General features: G+C 30.1%; 1 protein-coding gene across 1 annotated transcript; it reads left to right on the top strand.

Moving 5' to 3' along the window:
- Positions 1-2,682: 2,682 nt before the first annotated feature.
- LOC119681169 (probable zinc transporter protein DDB_G0283629) lies at positions 2,683-8,765 on the top strand (the record flags this gene model as incomplete). Its single annotated transcript, XM_038094281.1, has 8 exons — positions 2,683-2,829; positions 3,072-3,234; positions 5,335-5,488; positions 5,841-6,002; positions 7,760-7,865; positions 7,932-8,101; positions 8,162-8,232; positions 8,314-8,765. Coding segments are annotated over 8 exons (1,083 nt in total), but the record flags the coding sequence as incomplete, so codon positions are not given.
- Between the last annotated feature and the right edge of the window lie 2,700 nt (positions 8,766-11,465).

The raw sequence follows: 11,465 nt of genomic DNA, 5'->3' as shown, positions 1-11,465 counted from the left end.
TTCTATAATTATCTTTTAGTCCTTTTAGTCCTACTAACAATCTCCATTTCTATCAGTTGGAACCGATAATCGATACATGCATAGATAGAACATCTCTTATCTGTATCCATTCATACCAGATAATACCAAGAATTGATATACAATCATTTGCTTTCATTACCTTTTTTTTAACATAGAGATAGAACACTCCGATGTTGTATCTTACACATCCCATGTACAACCCCTAAAAATCACAGTTCTCAGCAGATAGAATAGAGAACTAGTACGATCTCGATTCTAACTGGCAATCATACAATTAGCTATTTCCTCGACGTCGATTAAACATCCACTTTTAGTCACTATTTCTATTAGTTAAAGACAACAATTGTTAAAAGTTATCATCTGCGAGAAATCACTTTATTCACACATATATAGAACGTAGCCTATTAGTCCCCATTTTTACTAGTTTAAAACACAAATTGATACACAATCATAATATATGGCAGGACCTTTTATTTACTCTTAGTGAGAACATTGCTTACTGGTCACAGTTAGTATCAGTGAAAATAATGAATTGATACACTCTCATTATCCAAGGCTAGTCAAATGGTGTAAATCAAATATTATATCATCATTGCAAACAGATAGATGCGATGTGGTGTACTATGTCCAAGTAAAGATCATTATTTGCGACAGACCAAAGGGTATAAGTAAATACTCAGCATAACAAACAAATTGAAAATGATGTGTTCCATATATTCCAAAAGTATAGCTCCTGACTACATCTACAGGAGTAAAGGGAAAGTATCTAAAACAATATCGATTTTGATGGAATAAGAGAATATAGAATCACACAAAGCTCAGCTAAAGTAAATTCAATGGATTATGCTTGGTAAAGCTCAAGAAAGAGAATGCCAAGCACATTTAGACTCAGATTCTACTGCATCCTTTAATTCTTGAACTTCTAGCTAATAAATTAGATAATGAGTATGAAAAGAGTTCAGTTAATTTTTGGTAATAACAGTTGAAGGCACAAACTCCATATGTGATCGCATATTAATGCACATTAACCTAACATATCCTTGTTGTGCTCTAATCCAAAGTTAAAGCTATGATAGAAAAATGTTTTACTCTGATAAATCTACATATGTACACCTTCTACGATGAATTCATATATTTTCAAATCATCTCTTTGTTATGTGATCATTCCAATCCCCAGATTTTTAGTTTAGTTTACGATTGAATAGAAAAGATAAGTATAAGGATCCATGATAAAGAAGATAAGATAATTTCGCTCAATATGAAATTTTTTGTCTTTCAGGTATCACTTAGTTTACGTTAGTTATAAATTAGGATGTATAATTAAAGTTACCAAGCTGTTTGAGTAACCTTAACTCATTGTCTGTCATATTTGTATAATAATAATGTATATAATGTATATAATATTTGTATATACCACTACTTTTGTAACTGATCTTTTCACTGTATATTACAGCATTAAATTCTTTTATCTGATTTCCTACAATATTAATGAAAAATATGTATCGCTTCTGATTCTTTGCCAGTTACAGACTTCGACACCTTTATTGTCACGTTTACACCTTTAATATAAATAAAGGTGAAACTATGAATGGAAATTGTATAAGAAGATAATTGTAATCCCTTCTACATAACCCTAGTATTGTCAAGTGGTATCTTGATTTTAAAATTATGTTAAAAAGCTGCACAACAATCTTACACTCACATCGCATTTACCCTTTTACAGACACCAGCGTTTGTTTCTCTTTCTTTAATCCAATTGAGATTGAATGCGGTCTCATTTCTGAGCAATAATCACTGATTCGTGCTATATCAGATCGTACTTCTATATATATATATATGTATATATATATATATATATATATACTTTATCTATATAAATATACATACAGAAACGGTTGTCACTATTAGCCGAGCAATTTGATGTAAACAACATCTATGCCTAATCTTTATCTGATTGTTATCTTATGGTTATATCCACTTCTTAAGGTAAGTGAATTAGGCTAGTCTGTTGGGTCAGACAGTCATATGCTTAGGTTCATAATAGTGACATAACTTAACAATAGCAAACTAGGGAACCATGTTAGAAGATTGAATCTCCCTTTCAATCATACCTGTCGTAACTGTGAGAAAAACGATGAGAGTGCCTCTCAGTCTTTGTTAGCTACTCTGTCTTTGTCCAGCCCCCTTTCTTGAGGATTTTAATCATTAAGAAGACCTGCCACTAAATAGCATTTTGAGCTTTGCTAAAGGTTCTAAGTGGTTTTAAACCCTGACTTTTTCTCTATATACGGTAACGCAATTGACTCGTAGGCCTAAATGGATCACCTAGGGATCGCCGGTCTAACCTAACCTAACCTAACTTAACAATAGTATAGTATTGTTAATTGTATTGTTAATGGAGTATCGTTAAAACAGACATTGTATTTGATATAAATTTCAATGTATAAAATAAATAAATAATTATTTTGATTTTTAAGTCCGCTTAATGAAATCAAAGTTTGACATACACAAAATTCACTTAAAATAGAAATGTAAATGCATTTTGATATTGCATGCAACAACATTGCTTTTATTATTAAGTAATCTTATTTAGAAACAATAACAATAAGGATAACATAACATTTTCAAATATTTTTAACTGATTTTGTATCAAAAATTTATTTACAGTTTGATGTGGAATACTCATCGCATTACCCGCACATATGCCATTGTGAACAACCCGGTTTCGGTGCTAATTTAAAAAATAAATCAACACAAGAAGCTAAAACCAAAATTTTATTGGCAGTGTCGTTATGTTGCATTTTTATGGTGAGTCTCTTAAAAGCTATCTAACCACTTCCAGAACCTAATACACGCAGAGATAAACATACATTATCCAGGATACATGCATATGTACATACTCATACACGCATGCACAGATTCCGAAAAGCAAAAATTATTCACTATCTGTGCACTTCCTGCACTTGAATAATTAAAAAATTATTCGCTTGGTTCGCTGTTCCATGGAAACTAAAACTAAGTTCCTATTTTGCATTCTATATTTTGCGCAGATTATTGAATTCCTTGGCGGTTATTTGGCCGGAAGCTTAGCTATAATGACGGATGCTGCACATTTGGCATCCGATTGCATTAGTTTCGTTATTGGTTTGGTTGCGATATGGCTGGGCGGCAGACCGCCAGATAGTCGCATGTCGTTTGGCTATAAGCGCATGGGTAAGTTATGAGCTCCAAAACGCAAATCACTGCAACCATTCAGCGCCTAAAAGCGCCCATTTACATTATTTATTCAGTTGTGAGTAAGTGACTTGGGTTATGAACTTATGAGATTTTCAATTGTTGCATAAATCGCATTATTGTGGCTTAATTGTTGATTTTATTGACGATTTCGTGTTTACCCTTTGTTCTGACTCAATCGAATGTGTTCAGAGTTTAAACGGACATCCAATAAATCAAAAAAAAAACCTTTTAAATCAAATGAATTTTAAAATTTTTGATATCAAAGCAATCAAAATAAAATTTTTGTTTAATGTAGTAATTTAGATAAATTTTTCTTTTATCTAAATACTATAATTATCTCAAGTTTTTTGATAATTATAGATAAGAGGAAAATAAAGATTATTTAAAGATTTTAATTTTTGAGGTATTTTATTGCTCAACATAAAATTTTGGTTTCAATAATTAAAATGAAAGCATTTGGGATTGTATCTAAGTTAAAAATAAAACAAAAATATATATGTAATTGTTCAGTTATTGTACAAATATATTAGCAGATTATCATGTATGGACTATGTAGTCGAACGACTCACACATTTCGAAAAACCCAACAGACATAATGTTAACATTCAACGCCTTTTAAGCGTGGGCCACTAAAAAGTTATCAAATACAATAATGTAACACAAAAACGGTTAAGATTATAAAACTATTTGAGGTAGAATAATGCTGAGAATGTTTGAGATTGCATAAGGAAAATGACGCCATACTATGAATATCAAACATCCAACCCATTAATAACTAATAGGTTCGATCCATTGTAGTAACTAGGTTTTATCACTTTGAGCCAGAATGGTTTCATCTAACACCTATTACGTCTTGACTGGATTATTGGTTATCACTTTATCAGACTAAGAAATAATTGGCCTCAGACCTGCATACCTTTCCGAGGAGCCTGTGACCATTCTGAGATTTGATAACGCGGTGTTGGTAAGTCTACCAGTTTTCGCAAATAATTTTAAGGCTCTATCCTTTATGTGTTTTTTAATCGGATCAATCTTGAAGTCCCTGAGAATATCATTCGTCCAAATGTACCATGGTACTTTGAAAAGTCTTCTCAGAATCTGGCTTTGTGCAATTTTTAGCTGGCGAATAGTAGTGTTTGAAGCTTTACTAAATGCTACACAACCATATAGAAGTGACGGACGAATTATTTGGTAATACATCAGTTTTCTGTTCTTACCATTGAGATTTTCATTTCTGAATAGGGGTTGGAGGTGATAAGGAATTTTAGCACAGCTAATTTAATTTAGATATAGTTCTTACTATCTTCTTTTGAAAGAAGAAGATAAAAAAACACTTGGGTTGAAAAAGCACTGTTAATTTTTAGGAGGGCAGCTTTCGTTTACAAAAGTTTATTCGGCTTGACTTCATAATGCTTATATTCTTATGCAAACTCGAAAGATCAATGATTTCTTATAAACATATCACTGCGACCAGCAGTCAAGTATATATGAGTCCCATATAACTCATATATTAAAGCTGAATCAACTTTTGGGTTTCCGCTTATCACAATATCATATTCGCAAATATTACTCAGTCCTTGAGCACATAAAATAAAATACTTTAATTATACAATGTGAGCAAAACATTTAACAATATTTAATCAAGAATAATGTATTAATAATTTGTGTACTTTCAAACATTTGGACTGAAGACCATTGAGTCATAACCCCACATGCTTCTTTGTAAACAATTGAAATATTATTAAAAAATTTCTTAAAATTTAAAGTGCGCTAAAAATATATATTTTTATATTAGCAAAATATAAATTCTTAAATAATTTGTTATGTTAATACATATTATTTATGTTACTGAAACCCCTAAACCCACTCACATATTTATATTTATAAACAAATAAGAATTTTTTCAATTATTATTAACCCAAGTCGCTTAATTTAGTTGAGAAAAGATTTTAAAATTTATTATTATTTAAAAAATATTGTATTATTTAATTTAAACAAATTTTTTAAATTTATTTTAATTTCATTTTTACCGCTGGTCTAACAAATAATAAAACCAATAAACATAACAATACGCAGAGGTCATGGGCGCAATTGTATCAATTGTGAGCATTTGGATACTGACCACCACGCTGGTCATGGTGGCCATCGAAAGAATTCTCTCCAATGATTTCGATTTGAATGCAAATACTATGATGACAATATCCGGCATTGGAATTTTAATTAATATTGTGTAAGTACCACGGATACTGTGTTCCGTGACAACCGTGAGAATAACAATAAAAATGCGAATAGCAAAGCCAAATAAATCTAGCAACTTGGGTAGTCGTTTGACGTGGAGAACACCCAGAAAGAACCTACAAAAAAAAAACAAATAAATAAAAAACAATTAAGTTAAATAAAATATTCAAGTACACGTGCAAAAAATTTAATAAATTTTTATTTATCTCAAAAAAAAAAATATTTCTATCTAAATTAATAAATTTTGCATTTAAAAAGATTGTGCGCCATATCCGTAGCTTTATAGAATTCGCCTTCTTTCAATTAAGAAATTTTATTAATTGCTTTTTTTCATTAAATTTTAGCATGGTTTTCATATTGCACGGTGGGGAAATTTTACCTGGTGGTCACGGTCACTCTCACTCCAATGGTCATGGACACGCCCATGGACATGGACATGGACACTCTTTTGAAGCAGTCAACGTATCTGGCGTGTCTGAAAGTGCCTTTGAATCAGCAAAAAATTGGTGGGTATATATTTTTTTCTTTTTAATTCTATTTTGAATCAAAAATGTAAGGATACAATGTCAGGTTACTTAAATAAATTATGTACATCCTTTGCAATAGATGTTGCGGTTGGTGTTTCAGTTTCATTATCATTAACACTTAAATTTTATTTTACAGAGAATGAGCAAAAAATGTATTCCTTAGAGTATAGGAAAATCAAATTTTTCTTTAAGTGAAATTAAATATCAAAATTATTACGTTCCAGCTTTTTATTTTGTGTCGGGATCTGAGATTTCAAGTATTAGAATTCCATCTACGAAGTTAATAAAGTTTATGGTATTATTTTTTTTTATTTGATATGATCTATATATTTGGGATGTCCAGCAATCTTATTAATTCGAAAACTTCCATAGTGTAATGTCCTAATCATATCAGGTTTGAACATCTACATATTAAGTCTTCACCTGTTTCTTTTTCCCATTCTTCCCTACAGTTCCAGCATTGCTGATATGGCGGAATAACTAATATTCCGACATGGATATCTACTGGCCAATGACATATCAGCTCTGCTTCAATTTTAATGCTTCGATCCTGAGTTTATCTAGTGTTAGTTTAATTTATACTAATGGATAACACAATTGGAGATCAGTTAAGCAAATGCAAGACTAATTCAACCAAATTAAACGGTATATTGTATTTTTCGGTCTTTTATACTTTAGTTAAGAAAATCACATTATAATAAAAAAGAATCAAATTAAAGTACAAATAAAAAAAATATTAAAAGAGTTGTTATTTTAATATTGTTGCTATACACTCCGACACCCCTAGTATAATCCTAACATAGTTGAAATTTCGTTCTCAATATATTATTGCTATCCCATATTAGACTAGGGTTTTCACAACTTCACCTGCAGGGACCTGACAAAAAAACGGTAATGATTTTAATACTCTCTCTGCTAAATTAATTAATGGTTTGATAAATTTCTTAATTAGTCTTGAATGAACTGTTCAGTGGTTTTTGAATCATGAGTTTTCCAATTTTCTAAGTTTGTTACTAAAAGCCCTCTTGCCAAAGTATAGAATAGCTCAGTTGTAAGATTCGGTATCCAAAAGGAATATATTTCAGTGTATGTTTTTTCTAACGTAAGTTTGAATTGTCTTACAAAAATATATCGAAATCTTACAATATTTCAAAATCAGTGTTCAAACTGGACTATTCGATTTATTACTATGAACAATACATTTTAGTAAGGATAGACTAAAGTGCCAGTCGACCTAGTTAACTAACTTTCCTATATACTACAAATCCATTGCGATATCTCTGTTCAACTTGAGATCTTAACTATTTTACTTCTTAATTGGCATAAAGCTCCCCGTTTGACGAAAAAGCGATTCCTTTTGTACCTACATATTCTTTAAAAAATAACTACATATTTATTATAATAAAAAATAAAAAATTTTATGTACACGTTTGTTTCATTTAATGCTATTTTAAATATTAGTTAATATTAAGAATCTCTTATTTATTTATTTTGTATAACAAAATTTACAAAAAAAAATATCTGATATCGGAGTTATCAGATATCAAAATTTTACGGAGCTCTTATTACAATGGATCATCTAAATAATCACAAATACAATTGAGTAAAAGTACTTTAAACAATAAAGAAAAATAATTTTTTTTTAATTTATAATAATAATTTTTCGTATCCAATATACATTAAACTTGTTAGATATATTAGAATACAATGCTATATAATATTCTTTCTCATTTCAGCGACTCTGGAAAAAATCTCAACTTACGGGCTGCGATGATACATGTCATCGGCGACTTAGTTCAAAGTATCGGAGTATTTTTTGCTTCAGTATTAATTAAATTTTTAGTAAGTTCAGTGAAAAATAATTTATCTCTATAAATAATATTTTAATTTTTATTAATTTTCCTACAGCCTAATGCGAAAATTGTAGATCCGCTATGTACTCTAGCCTTTTCAATAATTGTTATTTTGACTACAGTACGATTATTTAAAGAATCCATCAATATTATAATGGATGCAGTGCCACAGCATATATCTCTAGATGATCTCGAATCTGATTTTACAAATATCGAGGGCGTGAAGTAAGCACAATTTAAAAAAAGTTGATATAATTTTTAATAAATTCTTCATACTCTCTTTAGATCTCTACATCATTTGCATGTATGGAATCACACCTCCAACCATGCCGTACTGACGGTTCATTTAGTCATAGGTGAGCGTGAGTTGTAATTCATTTTATTAATTTTTCTATAATAAAATATGATAAACAATTTCGCTTTCATTTGTTTATTAGACTTATTAACTGATAGCAACACAGTATTGAAGACGGCGACGCAATTAGCTGAAAGCAACAAATACAACATCAAGCATTGTACAATCCAAATTGAACGCTTGACATCGTAAAATTTATTTAATTAACGTTCCCCGAGCAGCATATACGTAGCTGGATGACTATTATTTTTTTATTTTTTTATTTTTTGTTTTATTTTTTATATTAATTTTTTACTGCCAAAGACTGAAAGCTATAAGAAAGCATTTTGCTAATTTAATTTAAGTGTCAAATGGCTTATTACGGATACCGTTGCCTTTTAAAGTGCAAATTCTGCTTTGAAAGACAATAAAAATAGTCAATAAATATTTTTATATTTTTTATTGAAGCCAAAAAATTAAAATAAATTCTTTATTGTCGAGATAAAGCTAAGTACACATTCGATAAATCTTTATAGCGATTTTATGAGGTGCTAGCATTCTAAGAGCAATTTTAATAGTTAATAAATATAAATTTAAGATAATCAAAAACTATACGATAAAATAAATAAATCGCCAAAAAGTATGCTAAACTATAAAAAATTAGTTTTATTAATTTTTAGAAACTGTAGTATTAAGTTTTATTATTCGCAAAGAACTTACCTCGCTAACGTAGTAAAATGGATGTTCAGTGGAACTTACTTGTTGCCAAAAAAGAACGTTAACTTATTACAATAAATCGAAGTATTACTATTTTCGAAAATTAGTCTTCAAGTAGGACTAATTGATTTATTATAATAAATGTCATATAGATAAGATTAGTCAGTCGATCTAGTTGACTAATTTGATCAAACCCTACAGTTTTATTGTAATCTCCTCATTTCACATGAGACCTTACATTCTTAATTTACATGTAACATTACTTATTTTATTTATTAAACAAATTTAATAAATATTTCACTGATTTCGGCATTTTCAATGTTCGTTTTGAATAGATTTTAATATTTGTTTTCGAATTTTTCTATGATCGTAAAAAATCTACGATATTAAGACATTTGCAGATTTAAAATTAATCCCGACTTAAACGAGTTAAACTTTTGTATGGAAAATCTTTGATTAAACAACTAGATTAGTACTTTAATCTCGATGATTCCTTTAAACTATTGTTAATCTCACAATGTAAACACAGTATGAGTCAAAAAATACGATCCTTTAAAGACTTTGAAGCAGTAAGGATTATGTCAAATGCTGGATATGCTAAACAATATTTTCCATATAATATTAGGCAGTATATATTGAATCTTTTAAATCCTAAAAAGAACATAGGGCCGTTTATTCAGGGCATTATTATATATTGATATTCAGATGTCTGAGTTGTTGAATCAGCATCTTTACTCTATTTTATCTGTGGACAGTTTTAAGTCACACTAAGAAAAACTGAATACGGGGTGATGGATCTGACGTCTTTGTATCTGCCTGTGGTTATCAAATTTCGCTGTATTTTTAGAATGCTGAGAGTTGAATTATTGTGACTGTCAATTATATTGAACAGTTTTAGAGCACGATCTTTAATGTATTTTTCGACTGAATCGACTCTCAGATCTCTGTGGATATCCGCTCCTCTTACGTACCATGGGGCGTTAACCAGTTTTCCTAAGGCAATATTTTGCCTTCTTTGAAGAATTTTTAAAGTTGAGTTTGGCGCTTGGCAAAACGCAATACTACCGTAAAGTAGTCCAGGTTTAACAATCTGCTTAAATATACTAACTCTATTCTTTATGTTTAGCTTTTTGCTGCTGATGAGCGGGTGAAGGGAGTGTAATATTCGGGCAGCTTGAGCTCGTTTGGACTTGAAATGTGCTTTCTAGGAGTGCTTGTTATCAAAGGTTATGCCTAGGTATTTGAGCGTATCGGCCCATTCTATTTCTTGTTCTTCTACCTTTAATTTTCTGGGTGCTTAGCGGCGCAGTTCATTATTAATAACCTATATTATCAGTGGGGCACTTTACACTGCTCATAAGCCTTATGATAGCTATTCTGTGATTGACAAAAAGATGTTAGGTGTCGTTACAATATTATACTATAAGTCTAATTACATTATACTTATAGTATAATATTTTTTTTTAGTATATATATTTTTTCAGTTTGAAACTTGACTCCCCACACGATCTGCCTGCATCTGCCCCGATCTTATACTACTTTTGCTGATACAATGGTTTTAATACTAAGATTTAAGATTAAGATTTTAAAAACGGGTTGAAAACTTGTCACCGCTTCATTGCATCCTTTGACGTTTATTGTGACATACTCACTTTAGTTTCATAGACGAGTAGCAGTTAAGAACGCCATTTTGTCCTTTGAAGAGATGTTGCTTAATTCCGTTATATGTGGATAGGCAGTGGATAAGTACCAAAGTCTGAGTCTGGCACAGTGACACATGAATTATATTTAAAGTATATTAACAAAAAGTAGCGGTGTTATTATATTATTTTGACCACTCAGAATTCATGCATATTTTCTCTTACAAGTTTTGCCTACTTAATACATTTTAATTCACCTTACACAGATTTATTTGTTATTTTTCTATTATTTATAGATATTTCATCTAACTTGGATTAGTATTTTAATATAATGGAGCAAATATCCGCATACCTACCAACTGTGTTGGTCTGGTTAACACTTTCTAAGCATATTAAATACTAAGCCGATAACCATTTTTTAAATATGCTATGATGTAGTTAACTATTTTTCAGTAATTTTAACGTTCTATCATTTATATAAATTTTAATGGGAACTACGCAGAAATCCCTTGTAATGTTTTTGAAACTAACGTACCACAGTGCATTACTTAATCCGCTTTGCAGTGTTCGTGGGATGTAAGAGCCTCAGGAACCATAACAATAATAACAGTTTCATTTTATTTATACCAAATTGCTATTAAAAGTAATAATTTAATTTAAATATCTTAATGCAGCACTTAAGACAACACTTAATAACAAATTAACTGATTACTTAAAATAATATTTTCGTTTATAATGAGAAATTCTTAAAAGTTGACTTAATTTATATTGCTTAACGCGAAATCAAGAATATAAACGCAAATTGCTTATATTTACTTTAGTGTTAAGTGAAATATTTTAATTCCACAACCACACTGAAATCTTAACATTGAAAATAAATTTTCATCTGGCAGAAAGA

The sequence above is a fragment of the Teleopsis dalmanni genome, chromosome 2 (genome assembly GCF_002237135.1).
Source record: "Teleopsis dalmanni isolate 2A chromosome 2, ASM223713v2, whole genome shotgun sequence".
Taxonomy (NCBI): domain Eukaryota; kingdom Metazoa; phylum Arthropoda; class Insecta; order Diptera; family Diopsidae; genus Teleopsis; species Teleopsis dalmanni.
This window is presented reverse-complemented; position numbering and strand designations above follow the sequence as displayed.